Genomic DNA, 21,852 nt, shown 5'->3' with positions numbered 1-21,852 from the left:
ATACTACGTTGTCCAAAATCTGACAATTTTTTTGAAAAACGTTTTTTTGGTCCAAAACTTGACAAAAATGTAATACTATACTATGTAGTACGTCATACTATACTATGTCTCCAAAATGTGGCCATTTTTGGAGAAAAAAAATTTGGTCCAAAATTTGACAAAAACGACATGTCGTCCAAAATCTGACAAATTTTTTGAAAAACGTTTTTTTGGTCCAAAACTTGACAAAAACGTCGTACTATACTATGTAGTACGTCATACTATACTATGTCTCCAAAATGTGACCATTTTTGGAGAAATAAAATTTGGTCCAAAATTTGACAAAAACGCCATGCTATACTATGTCGTCCAAAATCTGACAATTTTTTTGAAAAACCTTATTTTGGTCCAAAACTTGACAAAAACGTCATACTATACTATGTCGTCCAAAATCTGATCATTTTTTTGTAAAAATGTCTTTGGCCCAAAATGTGACCAAAACGTCATAGTATAGTATGTCGTCCAAAAATGGTCAAAATTGGTCAAAAACGCATACTAAAGAATGTCGTCCAAAATTTGACCAAAAAGTCATACTATAGCTTGTCTTATAAATTTAGTCACAAACGTCATAGTATAGTATGCCGTTCAAAATGACACCAAAATTTGACCAAAAAGTCATAGTATAGTATGTCATCTAAAATTTGACCAAAAATTCATAGTCCAGTATGTTGTCTAAAATTTGACCAAAAAGTCATACTATAGTATGTTGTCCAAAATTTGACCAGAAAGTCATACTGTGGCATGTCGCGCAAAATCGGACAAAAAAATTACCTTTAGCATGTCGTCCAAAATCACCTAAAAAGTTATAGTATAGTATGTCGTCCAAAATGAATGGCCCAGAATGGGCTGTAAAAAGTTTAAATTTACCAAATTAACTTAAATATCTATTTTTGTTATTTGACAACAACTTAAAAAAACAAGATGTACAGATATCTTGAGCAATATTGAGCATTTGAGATCATTTTAGCATTTTTTCCTAAATTGTAAGGACATTTAAACCAGTGAAATTTGCAAATCTATGATATACCATCTCTCTGTCTATAAACACACGCACAAATGCACACACTGTGCAAGGAAACCACAGTCTAGGCATGGCAATGACCACCACTGCAGCAAAGCTTATTTCTGTCATTATTATAATGATTGTTCTATATAACCACCCACTACCTGCACCCACATAATATCCACATCCATCACTCAAAAACCATTTTCAGGTTGTAATATAGAGGTCATACTCGCTGTATTTCCAACATGCATATTTACACTAAAAAGGTATATGAATTAAGTCCACATGTTACTGCCAGAACAGAACATACAGAGTTTTACAAGAAGTTTACCAAACATTACAGCTTTCACTTTTTGTACTCTGTACAACCAGGATGCACAAGATCTTGTTGTAATTCTCATCCTGTCATTTCTCTCTGCAGGGATTGCCTGGCGGTCCTGGGGCTAAAGGTGGAGCTGGAGATAAGGTAAGCCTTTTACCAACTCATACCATATCATGTTATATTGAATTTTTTCACTTTTTTAAAACCTCATCTAATCACCTTCCCCTTCTCTTTTCCACTCTGTCCTTGATAGGGTGAGTCTGGACCACGAGGTCATGTCGGTGCGCAGGGTGCATCTGGACCACTGGTAAACATATTCGCTAAAAATGACCCATTTTTTGTGTCTTTTATACTGTATTTTATCGGGCAACAGGGTGAGTAACTGTACTTATGCATTCTCCTAGGGTGAACCTGGTCTTCCTGGTGAGGCTGGTATGGAAGGAGTACCCGGACCCAAGGTACAAATAAAAAAAAAACTACAACATCAAAACACAGACACACAATTCGTTTAATGTATATTTACTGATTTTCGCTGATTTCTGCAGGGTGACAGAGGCCAGCGGGGACCGCCTGGGCCACAGGGAGTTGTTGGAAAACTTGTAAGTTGTATTGTACCTTTTTAAATCTACTGTATGTGTGAGGACTGTGGTTCTAAATCATCTTTCTGCTCTGTACTCACAGGGCGGTAAAGGAGAGAGAGGGCCCATTGGTGTCCCAGGTGCCCAGGGCCTGAGTGGGACCAAGGGAGACAAGGTCAGTGAGTGTGTGTGTGTGTGTGTGTTATGTGCATGAACAACCCATGTTTTTATTTGTCACACTTTGTGCATCATTGTCTGTACTCTCAAAGTAACACAGACTAGTCCATAGGGGGCAGTGTTTAACCAAGAATGAAAAGACCCACAAACCTGTGACTATGAATATGTCAGTATGCATTGATCAGCCACGCCATTAAAACCAGTTACCTGTTGAAGCGCTGTAGCGTTAATTTGAAGTAAATGAGGTATACAAACATCCATATCTTCCTTATTTTAGATATACAATCACATCCGTCTCACTTGGCTTGAATCGCGAATGCAGACATAAACATACATTTACATGATTTTGTTTTCATTCCAGGGCTTCCAAGGGAAATCTGGCTCAAAGGGAGATTTTGTGAGTACACATTTTTGCTTCATTCTCATACAGCGGCGTCGTGCTGACGAAAGCTATTTCTCGAGTCATTCTTCTCTCACTCCTCTCTTCATCTTTCGCTCTCTGTCACTTGTAGGGTGACCCCGGCGTTGAGGGATTGGCTGGCGAGAAAGGTGAAAAGGTAAAGCTCATTACAGTGCAACCCCTGTCGCTCTTTGGAACTTTTTATTTAAAAAAAAAAAAATTTAAGGAACCCGAACAAAGTGAAACTTAATGCTTGTGATTCTGAAAGGCAGCGGCGCAGAGTGATGTATCGCAGAAAATGCTGTGAACATTGAGAGGTTTTTGCATGCAAATTCCCCGTAATAATCCAGATGGCAGATTATCTATTTACATGACAGTAAAGCAAACGGTAACATTCTTGAATTATAGCTCAGCGAGTGCAGAAATGATGGATGGAAGTGATGAATATAAAACATTCTTCTTGACAGGGTTTGTCTGGTGAACCTGGGCCTAAAGGACAGGTGAGGATCAAACAGTTCATCCTTTTCTTTATTAGCGTCCTTCTTCCTTCTTCAACACCTCCTTCTTTCGTTGTTCTGCTCACAGCAAGGAGTCCGGGGTGACACTGGATACAATGGACCCACTGGAGATCCTGGTAAACCAGGGGACCAGGGACCACCAGGACTTCCTGGTCCTAGGGGACTCAACGGGGAGCGAGGAGTACCTGGCATGAGTGGCATACAGGGGCCAGCAGTAAGTGGTCATATGCAAAGTCTATGGATTAGTCATACAACATACGATGTACATACTGTATGTCTCTCTCTTACTAATACTCACCGTCTCCTTTTCCAGGGCCGCGATTCATCTGACCAGCATATTATCGAAGTGGTGTTGAAGATGTTGCAGGGTGAGCCTCTCGACCCCGAATATTCACCTTTGATGTCCATGGGGGAGATTAGATTAGATTAGCTCATTTCCCCCGAAACTACTTTCATCTCCTGTGCAATCGGTCGCCCTTCATCAGACGTAATTTAATCAAAAAAAACGATGACATTGTCTCCCGGGTTACAGAGAGGCTAGCCGCAGTGGCGGTGAGCGCCAAGAGGGCCGTGCTCGGCGGCGCAGGTGTAATGGGACCCCCGGGGCCCTCCGGAGCGCCAGGTGGACCTGGACCTCAGGGGCCACATGGTTTGCCAGGCACACGGGGCATTCCTGGTATGATCGGAGGACCGGGGCAGATTGGAAACACTGGGCTTAAAGGTGAAAACAGAGCATGGTTAGTTAAAAGTTGAGCATTGTGTAGCAAAAACAAAAAAAACTAAAATATGACGTCTTCTACAGGGAAGAGAGGAGCAAAGGGAGAGAGAGGAGATCCAGGTAAACCTCACCCAGGACAACCAGGACCTCCTGGAATACAAGGTAAGAATAAGCAACAACTGGCAGGGATGTCAACGATGGGAATCAGAACTTTTTGAAGCCTTGGGAATTGCAACCTCTGCTTTTTGACGATACCACCTGACAAATCTGCCCATTTTGTTTTGCTCTAAATTTCCTCAAAAATTAAAAACAAAACTGACATCACGCTCAGTTGAAGAAGACCTGAGACCACGAATCAAGCAAGAGGTCGGCTGCTCGTTTTCTCATAGACTTCCCATCAAAACTGATGGGTTTGACTGAGATCCAACAAACAAGAAGACTAAATGGCACTTTTTAAATGTAATTCTGCCACATGTAAAAATATAAAACCATCCAAATATATGCTGAACAAAGGTCAGCAACAGGGAGGGGGGCATAACTGAAGGACTTGACATTACAGAGCTTGCCACAGGAGAGTTTGCTTTGAGGCATTTAATAAGCATCATTAACTCCAGTCGTTTAACAGATGCTCTTGAACCAGAGTGTTATAGGATTTCAAAGGTAGACACTAATTCAAATTGTGGAAAAAAAAATGCTTTGTGCAACGTACATGAAACCGTGTCCACATCCACAGGTCCTCCTGGTGTGGATGGCGTGGCCCGGGACGGTAGGCACGGCGAGAGAGGACCTCAGGGATCCGCCGGAGAGGCCGGTCGCCCCGGCAACGCGGGTGCACCGGGTCTGCCGGGCTACTGCGAGGCGGCGATGTGTCTGGCCGCATCCGCGTACACCTCGCCGAGACTACAGGAGGCGGGAACGATCAAGGGACCCAGCGTTTAGAGGTGCATCTCTCCACGAGCAGCTCACGACAAGAGAGGAAGAGAGACGACTCTTCTCGGTTGGACAACATCAGGAATGACGGGTGGGGGACAGCAGTAGTGACTGGATGTATGGCGTCCCTCTTCCTGAAACTCACAATCATAAATTCTGACTGGTGGGACATACTTTGATCTTAATCCCCGTAGATCACGATGACAGCAGCAGCACACGCATCCTTTTTTTTTTTAGGGGGGAGGATGTCAGCCCCCATTTACAACATTGAAGCCTGTTTCCGTCAAGGCAAACAGGAACACATTTATCTTGAGTCTCTCTTCGCGCGGCGAGAAATCCGAAAAAAGTGTCACGAAAGACGCTTCTCTTTTACACCAAGGTCACTTTAAACGCCGTCTTTTGAGTCTAAGTTTGTCACGCAGCGTCACGTCCGATGCCTTAAAGTGTAGAGAAAATAAATGATCACAGTCAGTACTGTCTTGTAAAATGTAGTATTTTCATCCGTCAGCTTGAGTGATTTACCTCATGTGTACATTGCCTTCTCCCCCCCACACACACACACACACACACAATCCCTGCTTTTCTACCCAAGTCTCATTTTAGAAACTAACGACTAGCTTTATCTCTTCCTCTTGTTGCCTGGCAACAGCATATCCCAATGGATACTCCCATCTCCCACAATGCAGTGCTGTAAATCTTTGTAAATGTGTGTTGATTATTATGTAGAGGAAAAGGAATGGGGTTTGATATGCACCAACAAAAAAAATAAATAAAAATCCCGTGTTAATGAATTCAGTGAGTAATAAAAAGTTCCTGCAGAAATAATGACTTTCCCTCAAAATGAATCAGTCACTAGTCCGATTGTGCCTCCTATGCCACTGTCAACTTTCCACAGGATTTAATGACTGATTTATTTTCATCACCAAAAAAAACTATTTATTGTTCTTTATATAATCATCTGTAAAGAGGTGGGTTTTTGTCTGGCTGTTCAGGTAAACCCAAACAAATAAAAAGGAACCTTTTGTAAAATCCAATGTTGTTCTGTATCATCTGGGGGAATGCAAATGAGTGTCTGTGGTCTGACTCACCCGCTTTTCATTTCTCCATTTCCAAACTTGATATCATACAAATCCATGCATATAAATAAACTCCCAGTAAAGCTGCAGACACTCGGGCTTTTGTCAACATTATTGCGGCGCCAATGAGGCTGTGTATGTGACGTGCGTGTTTCTGCAGAAAGAAAAACAAGCAAACACATTAATGCAATTCTGCTTTCAAAATTATGTTTCTTGTTTCTCAAATGTTTCATAAAAAAAACAACATATTTAAGACACTTTTTTTTTCTTTTCTTGCAACAACAATGACGGTTGAGTCGATGGATCCACAGATGAACTGGGGGCACTACTGGGCACAAAAAGGGGGCCTTGGGGGGGGGGGGAGGCACAGCCTTTGTTTACAGTGACAGTTAACTGGGAGAGTCGATCAATTCACCGTAAAGAGGAACAAAAGACCACAACAATATCCAGACCGAGTACATAAGAGACATAAACCATCCATAAAGAAACATAAAAATGCATTAAACAAAACAAAGCATTACAAAAGAACAACAGAGAGGCACACAACTGAGGTGAGCCTGGATGTACCACTGTGTAGGAGGAGGGGTGGTGGCAGTGGTGGTGGTGGGGGGGTGTTATACCGCTCTGTGCCCAGAGGCCCACTGTCTGTACCGTCTTATCTGTCCATGAATGAACACTATTTGAGAGGGTGTTTGCTACAACACAGGTCGACAGTGGGAACCACACGATGTGACAGCGTCTTTGAAAAAAAGCTGCTTTAAACCACGTCGGTGGTAAGACGCATTAATGATTCAAAATGCGTGAGACAGAGATTTAAATGATACCGATCCCGACACCCCCCCCCCCCCCCCCACAATTTAAAACCCACAAAAGCCATTTGTGACAGTTTTCATGAACAATTTCTTTGCCCTCGTGTGTGCAGGATGAGAGGGGGGGGGGGGGGGGGTTTGGTGGCTACGCTAAGTATGTTGCATTACAGTACCTGCGGTGAATGGGCTCAATTATTGCTGCCGTCTTCTTAAACAAGTGCCTGGCGGAGCAGATGGCCATTACTGATTGCTATTTTGGAATAGAAAATGAGATGAGATGTTCAAGAATGACTGCATTTCCACAAAGACTGCAGTTAAAATGAGCAAAATTGAATTTAGCGCAAAAATTACAATAGCCAATATGCCTTTTTTTGTGTGTGTGTAAATGCAATTTTCTCCTATAAATACTTTGTCTTTTTACTGAGCACATTACTCCTTTATGAAAGCTTATAGACCTTAGAAAAATATCCCTGTGGCATTTTGTGCCGTACAACCACTGACACTGGAAACACTAGCGTCAGGACATGTGTATGCATTTTTATCAAATCCTTTGAAAAAAGTATCAAAAGCCACTATATATATAAATATAAATATATACAAAACAGTCAAAGGGAGTATGAATGCAAGTGTGTGACTTATGCTTCTACAAAACTGGGATACAATTCTAGGGATGTTCTCTTATGAGCCGAAATTCAAATATGTATCGCACCTCAGGCACTGAGACAGAAAATGCAATGAAATGAATAGGATGTTATCCAAATGGGATTCAGTGACAAAGGAAAAGATATGAGAGGTGGGAGCAAAGTGCTACAGTAATTGTGTATTCTCTTCCTACAGCTTTTCGGAAGGAGAGAGAGAGAGATGAAAAAAAAAAAGCAGAGGAGGCCAGAATTAATCAAGGAGAAGGAAATACAGATTGTGATTCTTGTCACCTCCCCTGGGTTGTTTGAAAGTGTACAAAAGAAGTGAAACACAGTGAGGAAATAAGAGGCAGTAATACAGCAATAAATTGGCATTCATGGAAAAAAAAGAAGAATGACAATATAAAAATGTACTGCTGGTGTTCTGTCGTTCAGTTCCAGTGGGGCCCTTTAAACAACTAGTGAATCTTTGCTAAGAACTACAGTAAAAAAAAAAAAAAATCTCTGTGGGTAAAATCTATGCAACTCAACAACAACGGTGACTCATTTATTTCATCAAATTCACTAACTTTGGATCGTGTTCTTTGGCATCCCATAGTCTCTTTGCTTCAGTCCCCTCCCCTTCTCCACCCTCTACCAGGGGCCCTTCATAGGTGGGCCCTTCTGGTTGTACTCTACTTGATGGCTCATACAGTCTCCAGGATTACACCGGCCATCCTTTCCCTTTGAACCGGACTGACCAGGGGGTCCTGGGATTCCAGGGACACCCTGCTGGCCAACTGAACCTGGAGATCCCATCTTACCATAACCAGGTGGACCTGGGACACCTGGAATAACAGACGGAAACAGACGTGTCAAAATAGTACTCGGACTGCTTTGGTAATTAACTTTTAAGAGACTATATTCATAAACAATTATCAAATTATTTAATTTTAACACATTCAGAAAGTGAGATATACCTTTGCTGACCAGTGTGGGTAATATTAAGATGGTGACCTTGACTTTGTAATCATTTCATCAGTGAGTGCAAGGTAACTTTCATACCGTTGAGATATTGTGCTACAAAAATGGGGTAGACTGACATAAATCTTTGTCAAAGGTTCTTAACACAAAGGCAGGTTAATTGTGTTATTGTGTGTGTGTGTTAATGATCTTCAGAGATGCAGGAAGTCTGCTATTCTAGCTGTTTCTTCTTAAAAACCAATTCATATTCACATATTCTCTGATGTCAAACTAATCCTTTAAACGTTTATGTAAAGGTTCAGTGTGTAAAAAATAAGGTGGAATTGTTTTCTTGAGGTAGAAATTTATGATAAAATACTTTTGCTTAACAAAACTTACAATCAAAAGTAGTGCTAGGTAAACGCATGACGCGTTTCCATGACGACTGACTGGAAAAAGACGTGCATGTTTATGTGCTGCATTAGCTCCTTTAGCGCCGTTAGCGCACCTACAGTCAAACTGGAGCGGTCTGTTTATTAAGTGAAAAGAGCAGCGCTACAAATAACCAGCGTACCTGTGTACTGCGTAAGTTTAGCGTTACTTTAGAGACTAATTATAAAAATCCGGAGTCACGCAAAGATGACGTCACACGTGTCTTTTTCCGGTCAGCCGTCATGGAAACGTGGCGTGCGTTAACGTTGGCCGCCGCTATCGCGTTAACGAGCCCTGCACTAATCAAAATGTTTTTCCCCCCATTATCTCGGAGCTTTACTTGAGCATTTAAGCATTCATTTTAGCATATAGATAAAGAGATAAAGGCTCAGAGCATCACTGAGCCTTTTATATTTATATCAATAGAAGCTTCAGCTCTACATTGGCTGCCATTTTGGACAGCCATCGTTTATTACAGTAGCCCACAATGGACAAACGAAACTTCCCTTGAGTTGTTATGCTAACCGAAGGCTTCTCCAACAGTGAGGTGAGGGATATTCAGCTACAACATGTAACTTCACTAATAAATATAGCAAAAATATTACACATTGTACCTTTAAAGACATCTATTAAGTGTTGCCTATTAGGAATGCAGTGTACAAAGGAATTAGAACTATACACTGACTTAAAACAAAATGGTAAAGAGAGCACTCACGTAAGATGATGTTATCATTAATCAGAACGTGAGAGAAACATGGAACAAACATTCAATCCTCCTTCAGATAATTTGAGTGTGACTGCCGTTTCATCCACAAATGAAATAAACTGCTCCTTGCAAATTGCAGATCCTAATTTGCTAATTTAGCGAATGCTATCTGAAATGTGTGATGATTGAGGCGGTTCAGATGTTAATTTGGCTGATTACTAGCCTGTTCATTTTATTTAAAATTGGGGGAATAAAAACAAGAAAGAAAAAACAAAAAAGAGCTTCATTATGCGGGCAATTTTACTAATCAACAACAGTGAAAACTTTTTGACTAATTGGCGTCATTTATGTGATTTAACATTAGCATGGGGTCTAGCAACAGATGCGGCTTGATGCGCGTTCAGAACACAGAAACACAGGCAGATGATTGCAGCAGATAAAAGAGTCTGACAGAAGATTTATTGTGATGTGAAGACTATATTGTAAAATGTGCTGAACAGAGCACTTGTTTAGCCGAGGACTTCCCATATTACTGATTATATGAGTCTACTGTAAGTATATCTTCATAGAATAGTAGGCTTCATTACCTGGTGCTCCTGGAGGTCCCACATCTCCCATCTCTCCCATCCCCTTATCTCCTTTTTCTCCACGTGGTCCATGTACTCCTGAAGAGGGAAAGTCACACCTTTTAGCCACAAAAACATGGGCTCATGGGTATTTTCATATCTGTGCTATTGGCTGTGGCCAGAAAAATTGGTCCCAGAGTTTATGTTATGTACAGCAGACCATAGACAAGTTTTTGCTATGGTGAGCATATAGCTACACAACATGCTAACCAATTTTAGCCTGACGAGTAACAGTGATATTGTAGTTTCATCTGATTCGGATACTCCAAGGGCCAATTTAGCTCTAACACTTCACCCAGCGTCTTATCCTGAACAAGAAGACATTATACAGCTGCATGTACGCACAAAACAGAGTTGCAGGGTTAAGATGTACAGCAAAGTGGGTGGATTGAGTGTAATTCATTCAATTGTCATGGACTCACCTGGAGGTCCTTGGGGACCAGATCGGCCTTGTCTGCCAATCTGTCCTGGGAGGCCAGGTGCACCTGGAGTCCCGGGATTACCCGCAGAACCATCTTTCCCTGGAGGCCCGGGCCGACCTGGGGACGCTACCATCTCTACTGGCATCTGCATGCGAGACATGTAGTAGGCCATCCTCTCTGGGGAGGGGGAAATATGCAACAAGAAACAAAGGTTTTTTTTTTTTAGCAATGACAGCTGTGGTTTCCCAGTGGGAGCATGGAAAAACGTCTGAGGGGAAAATAATCCTCAAGTGTTAGTGGGAAAGATTTGCTCAACAAAACAGAGATAAGCTACACACTTACCATCAAAGATCTTGATGACCTGCTGGCGGATGAATCCTTTGATGTCGTCATAATTGACTACAGCCTGTGACAAGTTAGAGAAGAAATAAGGAGAAAAAAACAATATTGCGAAGATTAATCAACGTTGATAATTAGAAAATTAATTATTTACAAGAGCAGATGGAGCCAGTGAGTGCCTTTGGCCACTGTACTGACTGAGATGATTAAACGTTACAAATAGCATAGTGAGTGCAACTCCAATTGTGTCTTACGTCATTTCCTGGTGAGCCTGCAGGTCCAGGGGGCCCGGGGTTCCCTGATGAGCCTGGGCTTCCCCTCTCCCCTCTGGGTCCGACTGGTCCAATCATGGGCTGTGCATCCTTGGAGTGGTACCCGCCACCACCAGGAGGCCCCGGGCGCCCTCTCTCGCCTGGAGAACCCTTCTGGCCTGCGGCTCCTGGTTCACCCTGGGACACAAACACAGACTAGTTTAATTGAAGTCAGGGATTTCAGACAAAGAAGAATTTGGAAGAAGGCAGGAATATATATGCTATTTTAGCCTCATTATCACCAATTATATAGTACATTTTCACTTTTTAAAACTCATTATAAATCAATTAATCAACGAATAGATACCATTTCTAATAAAAGTATGCAATTACATTTTAATTGTATTTTTATAGCACCTTTAATAATGCTTAATTGAAATGCCAAACATTTCAGAAAAAGCAGTACTTTTTCGACATTTCTTTTGAAATAATTTTAACAAAACTGTCATTCACCTGACATTTAATTCAGGCGCTAGGCTAAAACCTTTTTTTTGATAAACGAGAAAATAAAATAAAAGTAATAAAAATGGCAAATTTTATGACACAATGTCAGATCTTTATTAACCCTGTTTTAGAAAACAAAAACATCTATATCACGTTCCACACCACAGACAGAGCTCGTCATTCTGGTTGTGTAAATACACCCTTACAATACAGCATCGCTACATTAGCGACAGTGATTTATGGAGGACAAAGCAACCCATAATGCACATCTAATGTTTACATGTCAGAGACAGACAGGTGGCTCTTGAAATGGGGAGAATGGAGAAGAATGGCGGAGTCCGTTCTTGTCTTTCTCCCGTACTCCTCTTTCTGTGCAGCTAAAACCCTGACAATGCCATCCTGTCAGCGTGACAAATTGCCTCATCTAGCATCTCCCCTCATGCTTAATAGCATTATACCAGAGGTAGGAGAATAACTTTATCACTGTATCCCACCTATGGTACTGTAAGCTGTGTATGCTGGGGACAGATCCAACAGGCTGTGCAGCCACAGAGGGTGCACAGGTGGCCTGCTGCCATTTTGGCAAAGGGTGAAGTGAGGTGAGGATGAAGGAGGGTGTTGGTGGGAGGGGTCGGAGAGTTTGCGAACTGATGACTGTGTTATGTGCAGGTGCTGAGCACACAGAAATGAGGAGAGCGGGTATGTTCAGCATGGAAGAGCGACAACCTGAGTCTCCCTGAGCTAAAAGCTGGAGAAAACGGCGGCTCTTCCTCTGATCTGTGGAGGCAATGGCTTGCTAACACAGAGACACACAAACGCACTGTATTTTACCTTTTGACCATGCTGCCCATTTTCCCCTGGCTGCCCTGGAGTTCCCTGTAAAAATAAACACAGAAATATTCGTGAGAGGAATGAAAAACGCACACACGCCCCATTACTCTTCTCGCCATAATCCTTTAATGAGAACAAATCCCTGAAAACAGACAGTACTCACATCTTTACCAGCAGCACCATCATTGCCTGGCTCACCCTAAAAGACCAAACAGGAGGGTGAGCGCTATCACCAAAAACTAGCATTTTGAATGATGCTTCATTAAATTTGCAGGCATTTGTTTGGAAATAAAGACATGATGTACTAACCATAATTCCTGGGTGTCCAGGGGGTCCTGGAGGTCCATTCATTCCTGGGAGTCCCCTGTCACCATCCTTGCCTTTATCTCCTTGTATCCCCTGAAGAAGAAAGAAAGAGATTTTTCGAGTCACTTGTGGGCAGCAATTGTTGTTTCAATCCCTCGAGTGCTCTCTCACACAAACTCAAACACCAACACACACCAACAGAACATAATAGCACATAAGTACTCCCAACACTTAAAGGTACATTAATTTAAAATTGTGAATCTTTATATATTAAGTTATTACCTCCTTACCTTTGGTCATTATTTCCTTTTTTTAAGTATGTGCAGCTCCTATATTTATTCACAACAATCAAAAATATTGCTTGCACTTATTAGTTTTCCCCTCCGCTGCTAAAACAACTAGTTTTCCTTGTGGCACAGTTAAAAAGAGAAATCCAATTAACCGAATTTAATCATCCAAGTCTTGTTATAGAGCGTTTCTCTTACCACTCCTGATGGACCGGGAGGTCCAGGAGGTCCAGCTGGGCCTGTAGATCCCTGATGGGCAAAGTGAACGCACACAATTGAACACACTTACTGTATGAGAACATTTCAACAGATCAGACGTGCAGACGATTAGAAGGGCAGTGAACTTACAACATGGCCTGAGGGTCCAGGTCTACCTTGAGTTCCTGGTGTACCGGGATCACCCTGGAAAGATCACATATTGACATTCAGACATCGTAGGGGTCACACTGACTCAGACATACATATAGTCTAGCTCGTGTATATAGATCGTCTATAATCTGTAGAAGAATACAAGAGGAGATGAAAAATACTCACTTCATGACCTGGTCTACCTGAAGGTCCAGGTGGACCTGAAGGGCCAGCATCACCCTGGGAGGATGGAGAAGTGATGATAATATTTTTTAATTCAGCTCGGCAGACAGCAGCAGTATGCAGACAAACACACAGGCATAATGTGGCAGTAATGCAAAGAGTTGTTGGCGAACCTTCTGTCCAGGGAAGCCAGTGTGACCTTTGATTCCTTTGAATCCCTGAGGAGAGACATCAAAGATCGTGAGATCGGTACCATATCAGAATTTGGCAAGGTGAGGCTGCCAGTGAAGAGGCAGACGTGTCTTTGAAATCCTAAACCCCTGCTCCTGGGTACAACACAAAGTGAGATACAGAGATCTGGAGAGGAAAGTATATTAAAAAAAAAGAGAAATGGAGGAAGGAAGGTACTCCTTTCTCCGCTCTCTCTCTCTCTGCGAGTGTGTGTCGGTCCTGTGTTGATGTTAGGAGAAGATAGGAAGCTAAGAATTTTCAGATGGATTCCCATCACCAGTGACATGAGACGATTTCTTATACCGACGCCTAATGCAGTTTTCGCATATGGGTGGGGTGAGGGAATATCACAAAGCTTCAATCCAACAATAAGGACGATCACAGACACACATCAAGAGCACAAAAAACTGCTGTAAATCAATTTTTCCATATAAGAAGTTCATTTAAGTGACTTTGGACATGGCACGGATGTTGGTGTCTGACGTGTTGGGCAAAGTATATAAAAACGTGGATCTACTGGGATTTTCCACATACAACCATCAAAGTTTACAGAGATTGGTAAAAATAGTTGAAAATAGAAAGACAACAGTTGTAGTTTGGCTTCAATTCAAATGTATCTGACATTTTAACTCAATTTTATGTTGGGTACCTTTTAGTTTACCTAATAAAGATGCCACTGAAAGAAGTAGTGGGCAGTATTTTTTGTACATGCTGACTAGCACACTGTTTTGTGGTTAGTACTTGTCTCGTGACTAATTTGTGTTATTTTCTGCACTGGATCGATACAATATCAAATCATTCCTTGTGGATGTTAGAGGTGAAACTCACTGGGATTCCTCTTGGTCCTGCAGGGCCTGGAGGGCCCATCTCTCCCTGACAAGAAAAGAAATAGCCAGAGTTAAAGGTCAACGTTTATATGTATTTCTTAAGCTGTACTCTGCAACAGTGCTACTATGTGGTGTGTTTGGATTTCTTCTCTGTTTGTGTGGGCATGCCACTGATGTGACTTACCCTTGCCCCTGGTTTACCATCTTTTCCATCCATTCCTTCAATGCCAGGGGGGCCCTTTAAATGGAAATAAAATAAAATTGTGCAGAAGAGAATTCTTAACATTATGAAGAGGCAAATAGAGAGTGTTCACACATGTTAAAATGGGTCAAAAAATAGACATACCATCAATCCTGGGGAGCCTGATGAGCCTCGGGGTCCTGTTGGTCCCTGGGACCCTTGTGCACCATCATTGCCCTACGAAAGTGTGAATATACAGACAAATATTTTATTATTTTTGAACGCAAAGAAAGTTCAGAAGCAGCTAAATGTGTGGTTTTGTACTCACTCTTTCACCTTTGACCCCGGGGACACCTTCACTGCCAGACTTGCCAGCAGGGCCTGGTGGACCCTAAGAAAATACACAGTGATATAAAACTATAAACTGTGTATGAAAAAGAGATGTCTTCTGGTTGCAAAAAACAAAGCTTTAGTTGGTTTTTGACACTGGGAATTCACAGTTGTCTCCTGCAACTACACTAGCTGTCAATCACACTTTTGTCTACTCACATGTGCCATGCTTTATCGTCTATTTCCCTCTAAATGGGAACATAATTAGCAAAACTGACACAATTTGCTACTGGAAAATCTGAAACTGAAACTAGCAAATGAGACCATTAACTCCTCAGGGAAATGTTTACTGAAATGAATCACTCTCATTTTCCCATAGACTTCCATTTAAACCGAGTTCTTTTTGCAACAGACTCAGTCGCCCCTGGTGGATTATTGCAATTTCCACCCTACATCAAGACTTTTCTTTTCAAATTCTTATAAACATTCAATGTATGTAACGTTATGTGCCACAGAAGCATGTACATACAGGTGGTCCTGGGAAGCCTGGTGTTCCTTGGAAACCCTTGAAATAAAAAGGAGCAACAAATAAATATCCATGGATGCATTGATGATTATCCATTATGTGTATGTACAACATGTGCTGTCCATACCGGTTCACCTTTGCTCCCAGAAGCTCCAGCTGGTCCAGTGTCTCCTTTAATACCCTGCACACACAGATATGATTAAATTGTGACACAGTTAACTTTGTTATCATAAATGAAGGAGCCGGAGTCTAAATATTGCTGAGCAGAGAATTCTTATGACAACGCACTGACCGGTGTGCCGGCCTGTCCTTGGTACCCAGGGCTACCAGGAAGTCCCTGCAGAAGGAAAAGGATGTTTTGGTTCGAAATATTGGACATAAGCTTCATAATGTATTACATAACGGAGCCAGTACAGTAGCTGCTTACTGCTTCTCCTTTCTGACCACTGTTTCCTGGGCTCCCACGTTCAGCCTTTAGTCCCTATCAAATAAAATAGCCATTGAATCAATGTCAACTCTCACATCCGAGTAACTGTCTATGATGTAGGTAGGATTGTTGTCAATCCCACTGTTATAATGAGGCATCAAGTGTTAACTTACTGGCATTCCAGGTGGTCCCATAGTTCCTGGGTAGCCCGACGTCCCCGGAGAGCCCTGAAGTAAAGATCACACAATCAATCAAACGAGAAAAGCAATTATTTTTCTACATGTTATAATTTCAAGGAAATTGACTGGCAGATAGTTACCTGCTCGCCCTTCAATCCTTGGAGGCCAGGTGACCCTTGCTCACCCTGCTGACCCTGAAGATGGCGGGAGTGAAGAATGATTAGAAAATGAAAGATGGGATGTGATATGAATGTCAAGAGGAGAAGTCCCCCTGGTAGAAATGAGCCAAGGACAAGGCAAGTCAATATCAGAGAAAGGAAGCGGCTAACTGGCTCGGATCACGTCCCTCGGGGAATGTCTACATTTGATTTTGTCCCTTTGCTATCCACCTCTATGAGGCTTCAGGATGGTAATTTAGCTCTGTGATGGTTGTATCCACGGGCTGAACACTTCTCTCCCAGTTCAATTTGTTGCAATTTTAAAAAGGATCTTAGTTTTCCAATGTTGCTCCGTTATTTTGCTGCATATTCAGGGACAAAGCTTTTCTCTCCCCTGGACCTAAACAATAGGAACTTAACTTCTGTCAGGCAAACACTTAAAGATTGATCCTGCAGTCTAAAATCTTTATTTCACAGTCCACTAATTTGAAGTTAATATTCACGCACGCATCAATCTGTCGCCAAGCAACAGGAGCTGAAAGTGGAAGAAGGACGAGTGCTTAATGAAAAGTAAGGGAGAAAAGTTTGAAATTATGCAAAAACAAGAGAATGCCAGAGGAAATTGAAGATGCCCTCATCAGTATGATTGTTTTAACACAGTAGGAGCTGCTGTTTTCTTTGGAAAGAAACACTTACAAAAAAAAAGGAATTACTGCTGTAAGATGAGAGGCATGGACGTGTATCTGAATTTACGAGAAATGCTGCGTTTGAAGAAACCACTAATTGATCATCACGAGTAAGTTCACACAACTCAATATGAGTGATGTGTTTCAAAGCAGGTTCATAATTCTCACCTTGTTTTTTTTTCCACAAATGGAACAAACAGACACAGCGTTGCACTCAGCAGAAGCTTACACCTGCTACAAGAGTGCTACTAGTCTGCAAATGGATTCCATGCAGTGCTCATGCAGCTCATCCATTTACCAACTCTATGCTGCTGAAACAATAAATCTGTATGAGGAGGAAGGGGGGGGAGGGCGCTCTGTCTGCACTGCAGGCGCTCTCTCCATCACTAAGACAAGGAAGTAATTGAACAACTGGTAAAAGAGACAACCAAATAATTTCCTCATCTGAAATAACATTCATTAAAGAACAATGCAGAAAGGCAGGGAGGGGATGGAGACAAAAGGGCAACGATAAACAGAAGCAACAATCTGCCACTGAAAGCATATGTGGAAAATAGAAAAAAAAAGTACATTTATATTAAGTGTAGGCAAGGCAAGCAAAGGCAGCATTATTTGTATGGCACAAACATATTTCATACACAACATTATAATAACATTTCAAATTTGGGAGCATTACAATTGAAAAAAACCCAATTACAATCATAAATTAGACTACAATATATAACACAAACAACATTGAGCCCTTTATTCCACTTTATTTAAAACTTTCCCTGTCCCTGTTGCCCTGTCCCCGTTCCCTGTATGACATTAGTATGATGTCAAAAGACGTGATAAAAACTGGTGCAGTAATCAGCTTTAACTTGTAACCAGATGCAGGTTAGGAAGTGGTGGATCTACTGTATGAAGCTACCAGCAAGTACCTTAGTACCTTTACATTTTACGTAAGAAAATAAGACTCACAGAGGACCTGTAACTCAGCATTTACATGCTAATGTTATTTACTTGAGGTAAGGATCTGAGCAGTAAATATCCATCATCTGTTACTGATTAAAAGGAAGAAGAAAGAATGTGTAAATAGAGTGAATGAGACTTACATGTGAACCAGGCGGGCCTGGAGGACCTGGGAAACCGGGAGGTCCCTGTGAACAAGGAAAGAGTGAAATGGAAACACCTGAGACAAATGATGATAAACAAACATAACAAAGGTAATTTGCACCTCTGGTTAAAGTAAGATTCGACTTATTCCAATTGACTGAATGCTGCACCAAGCATCACAGGAAAGCTTAAACTTGTCTGTGTACTTGGATTTGTTAGCTTTTTAGGGACCTTTTATGGCTAATATTTAAATTTTGCTTTTGTTAAGGTTAAGGATGATTTCTTTTTGGTCAAAAAATAAATAAATAGAAGTGTGTTGTCACTCAGGCCAGTAGGGGGCTCTGTGGACTCACAGTGAACAACACAAGCTCCTCTCAAGTCATTTGTTCAGCTTTGAGAGAGAGAAAAAACGCAGTGGTGCTGAACTAAATCCTAATCAAATCTTTTCCCCTCGCAGTAATAATAGCAAGCTATGGTAAGACTGTGATTGGAATGCTTTTCATACATTGATTCTCATTTCAACATGTTCTATTGATGATAGAGTTTGCAGGGTGGTAGTATAGGAATTGGTGTCATCAAAGTAACTCAAATCCTCTTGTGAAATCAGCAAATTAGTGTGTCCATGGAGCACATTTCAAAGTTTACATTATAACTTTCTCCTCTTCACAAATTCACATTCTCAGTGAAAGAATGGTTATCTCTACACTCAGATAGAATCTTACCATGTTTCCTGGTATTCCAGGTTTGCCTCTCTCTCCTGGTGCACCCTGTAATGAAGATACAGGGAGACAGATGATGAGGAAGTGATTAATTCATCTTCTACCACTTTATTCTCCACAATAGGGTCGATGGTGCCAATCCCAGCTGACACAGGGCAAAAGTCGGGGTACACACTGGACAGGTCGCCAGTCCATCGCAGCACCACACAAGCAAAACATCCACTCTCACACTCACACCTAGGTCAATCTGCCTAATTGCCAAATCTGCATGTATTTGGTACTGTGGGAGGGAACCGGAGAAAACCCACGCACACACAGAGAGGACATGCAAACTGACCGGGGGTCAGGAAGTCTGTAGATATTATTTGTGATAATAACTTCACAGATGTTCACATCAGCAGATACGTACCACAAATATAGATCAGGCAAAATGGCCAGATTTTATTTTACTTAGCTGAACTGAAACCACAATATACATTTTGACAAAATACATAACTGTTATTGAATGCGTTACTATACACCAGTTTCTTGTTGTGTCTTATTGGTTGTGCATGAGAAAACAAAGAGAGATTATTATATTTATTACTCCTCCCCCTAGTCTCTTTGTTTTCTTAATTATCTTCTTTTTCCCCTTACTACTACACTCTTCATTTAACCTGCATATATAACTAATATATAGTACAAATATCAAGTTTTTACATCTGTTTATTATTTTCTGTTTCAGTCCAATGCATATCAACCAAATTACATCACCTCAGTGCATTGTGGTCTGTTATCTTATATTATCTTATATTTTATCTACTGATGAAGGGGGAATAAAACTTACTTGATCTCCTTTTATTCCCGGCGATCCAGGAATTCCAGGATGTCCAGGTGTTCCCGACTGCACCCACAAAATAAAACACGTAAATTCTGCATTAGGTCCATCCATTTTTTACAGTACTTGTCTTTGCGTGTGTGTACGGAATACAACAATGATCTCAGCTGACCATAGGTTGTGTTGCCTGCTCCTTGTTCTCCAAACACTGCAAGCAAACAAGAGAATAAGTGATCAAAGAAATGCTTCACGACTGGCACTACATTTTATCAGGCTATGACTCAAACACAAAAGGCCTCAACAAAACTGCAATGCAAAATAAGAGACCGTCGCTGTGCAGCCACCAACAACGAATCGTATATTGCGGCTGAAAATGTTCCGACAAGGAAGTTGCAGTCTCACCGTGTCACAGTTTTCCAAGGGGGTTACACCAGGCTTACCCTGATCTCCCTTTTCACCCTTAGCACCAGCCAGGCCTGGTACACCGGGCGACCCAGGGGTACAGCTCCCATCACAGTTTTCCTGTGTTTTAGAAAATAATAAAGAACATAAACAAATGCACATGCATGCACACATACACTCAGGGTAAGGATATACAGTATATGTTTTATATAGCTGCACAAACGTAAATATCACTGTTAAACTTACATCATCATTTCCTACAGTGGAGTCTTGAGGCAGCTGGTGTGGTCCAGTGGGATTCTACAAAAGCGGGCAGGGAAATGGAAAGTTAATTAATGTTAATTATAGAACTTTATGATTAATTCAAAGAAAATAATTACGGGGAAACCCGCTTGATGATATTCGGCCCCGCACTAAATTGGAGAATAAGATTCAAGGTTCCATGCAGTGTAGCAGTTTCTTGAATAAGCTACAGGATATCTCAATGTCCTCTCACTCGAATAACTTCAAGACTAAATTAATAAAGGCCTTTGTTTCTTCCCATTAATTACCAACGTCTCTCATTTTTCACAAAGTATGATTAGGTACGGTATGTGTTGTAATTCCTGGACTTCTATTTCTGATAATATTCCATCTAGTAATACAATTTATTAAAAAAGAATATTTGTGTGAGTCAGTGTGAAATGTCGTAAACAAAAATGCTTTAAAAACATAAAGTCACATTAATGCTATACAGAAAATATAAACCTTCAGTTCTCCTCCCCGTTGTAAGTCTGCACCACAAAAGTTTAAAATGCATCAGGCGTCACGCCGAGAAAACAAAACAGACAGAAACAACTGGTTCTGTCTGCTCAGACAGCACATAAACAAACAAGGAGAGTGACGCCACAACAGAGCTTTGCTGTCTATTTATAGTACAGAAATAAAACTGCTCGGTCCAAAATGTCCAATCATGTGAAAGGCGCTGGGCTCCCCATCAAAACAGTGGGACCCCTCTCCACTGTCGATAGCACCTGGCTCGGTTTCAAAGTCATTACAAATCCATTTGACATTGTTCAAACTGGAGCCATTATATAGAAAGGCTATTTTATGCTGCCTCCTATTCACTGTTATTTAGACTAGAGCAAGGCCTTGTGCATTAATAGACTTGATCAAAACGACTATAATTATGACACCATTTGGTGATTTGACAAGGTCACGACGACTCTAGGGCTAGGTTGAGTGACTTCCGCCACTCTGAGTGACCATACCATAAGCACTTCCAGTATGAAAAAGAAAGAGGCATAACTGGAGCTCTAAAACCACTGTGTTTGTGTTTTATCCATGTATGCGACTTCGAATGAACTGAAATGGTGAGATATGCGTTGGCCCCCTTCTTTGTGAAGAAGTAGTTCTTCTGCGTTTTTCCTTCTCCATCTCCATTCAAAGGGGAACACACACAGCTCCACAGTAGGAGTGAGGAGCCTCTGCTGTATATTAAGTAGCCATGTGTTTTCTCTTATTGAAGCTGATTGAAGAGCAGCTGATTGGCCGAAAAAGAAAGCAAAAGCCCGGGAATGTGATATCACCACATCCTAACTAGGAATCGATTCACAGCGATCAAACAACCCTAATTAAAATACAACGTTTACGGATTTAAAACCCACAACAGATCAGCTATCACATTCCCCTAATAAAATTATGTCATGACAACCACCAGCCTCCACCTCATCTTACCACTTTGCCTGGCACCACCTGTCTGAAAACTTTTGTCCACAAAATCACAAGACCTGTGTAATCAGTCCCAACAACAGACTGAAACTGCATGTTTCATTTTGTCTCATCTCTAGATGATCATAAAATATGCAGGCCTACCAAAAGCCTTATGTCCACATCAACAGATT

The 21,852-nt window shown here is 41.4% G+C and overlaps 2 protein-coding genes across 2 annotated transcripts in view; one reads left to right on the top strand and one right to left on the bottom strand.

Moving 5' to 3' along the window:
- Window positions 1-4,873, top strand: part of col9a2 (procollagen, type IX, alpha 2) — a 107,712-nt gene extending 102,839 nt beyond the window's left edge. The window contains exons 21-33 of the mRNA XM_083899755.1: window positions 1,467-1,511; window positions 1,621-1,674; window positions 1,772-1,825; window positions 1,913-1,966; window positions 2,049-2,120; window positions 2,484-2,519; window positions 2,635-2,679; window positions 2,990-3,022; window positions 3,108-3,254; window positions 3,354-3,408; window positions 3,573-3,761; window positions 3,843-3,920; window positions 4,492-4,873. Coding sequence (XP_083755881.1) covers window positions 1,467-1,511; window positions 1,621-1,674; window positions 1,772-1,825; window positions 1,913-1,966; window positions 2,049-2,120; window positions 2,484-2,519; window positions 2,635-2,679; window positions 2,990-3,022; window positions 3,108-3,254; window positions 3,354-3,408; window positions 3,573-3,761; window positions 3,843-3,920; window positions 4,492-4,697 — 1,068 coding nt within the window. The 3' untranslated portion in view covers window positions 4,698-4,873. The remainder of the gene's footprint in view (window positions 1-1,466; window positions 1,512-1,620; window positions 1,675-1,771; window positions 1,826-1,912; window positions 1,967-2,048; window positions 2,121-2,483; window positions 2,520-2,634; window positions 2,680-2,989; window positions 3,023-3,107; window positions 3,255-3,353; window positions 3,409-3,572; window positions 3,762-3,842; window positions 3,921-4,491) is intronic.
- Window positions 4,874-5,940: 1,067 nt separating this feature from the next.
- The window catches only part of col16a1 (collagen, type XVI, alpha 1), a 56,578-nt gene continuing 40,666 nt past the window's right edge, over window positions 5,941-21,852 (bottom strand). Inside the window, exons 39-66 of the mRNA XM_083900187.1 lie at window positions 20,216-20,269; window positions 19,970-20,089; window positions 19,740-19,775; window positions 19,577-19,633; window positions 18,754-18,798; window positions 18,031-18,075; window positions 16,233-16,286; window positions 16,087-16,140; window positions 15,914-15,967; window positions 15,779-15,823; window positions 15,614-15,667; window positions 15,490-15,525; window positions 14,959-15,021; window positions 14,796-14,867; window positions 14,634-14,687; window positions 14,451-14,495; window positions 13,565-13,609; window positions 13,395-13,448; window positions 13,209-13,262; window positions 13,059-13,109; window positions 12,577-12,666; window positions 12,431-12,466; window positions 12,268-12,312; window positions 10,936-11,130; window positions 10,685-10,748; window positions 10,343-10,519; window positions 9,882-9,959; window positions 5,941-8,041 (exon numbers count right to left, since the gene is read on the bottom strand). Coding sequence (XP_083756313.1) covers window positions 7,848-8,041; window positions 9,882-9,959; window positions 10,343-10,519; window positions 10,685-10,748; window positions 10,936-11,130; window positions 12,268-12,312; window positions 12,431-12,466; window positions 12,577-12,666; window positions 13,059-13,109; window positions 13,209-13,262; window positions 13,395-13,448; window positions 13,565-13,609; window positions 14,451-14,495; window positions 14,634-14,687; window positions 14,796-14,867; window positions 14,959-15,021; window positions 15,490-15,525; window positions 15,614-15,667; window positions 15,779-15,823; window positions 15,914-15,967; window positions 16,087-16,140; window positions 16,233-16,286; window positions 18,031-18,075; window positions 18,754-18,798; window positions 19,577-19,633; window positions 19,740-19,775; window positions 19,970-20,089; window positions 20,216-20,269 — 1,971 coding nt within the window. The 3' untranslated portion in view covers window positions 5,941-7,847. The remainder of the gene's footprint in view (window positions 8,042-9,881; window positions 9,960-10,342; window positions 10,520-10,684; window positions 10,749-10,935; window positions 11,131-12,267; window positions 12,313-12,430; window positions 12,467-12,576; window positions 12,667-13,058; window positions 13,110-13,208; window positions 13,263-13,394; window positions 13,449-13,564; window positions 13,610-14,450; window positions 14,496-14,633; window positions 14,688-14,795; window positions 14,868-14,958; window positions 15,022-15,489; window positions 15,526-15,613; window positions 15,668-15,778; window positions 15,824-15,913; window positions 15,968-16,086; window positions 16,141-16,232; window positions 16,287-18,030; window positions 18,076-18,753; window positions 18,799-19,576; window positions 19,634-19,739; window positions 19,776-19,969; window positions 20,090-20,215; window positions 20,270-21,852) is intronic.

Source organism: Microchirus variegatus, assembly GCF_963457635.1.
Source record: "Microchirus variegatus genome assembly, chromosome: 13".
Lineage (NCBI taxonomy): Eukaryota > Metazoa > Chordata > Actinopteri > Pleuronectiformes > Soleidae > Microchirus > Microchirus variegatus.
The sequence above is the reverse complement of the archived record's forward strand: the minus strand, read 5'-3'. Positions and strand labels throughout refer to the sequence as shown.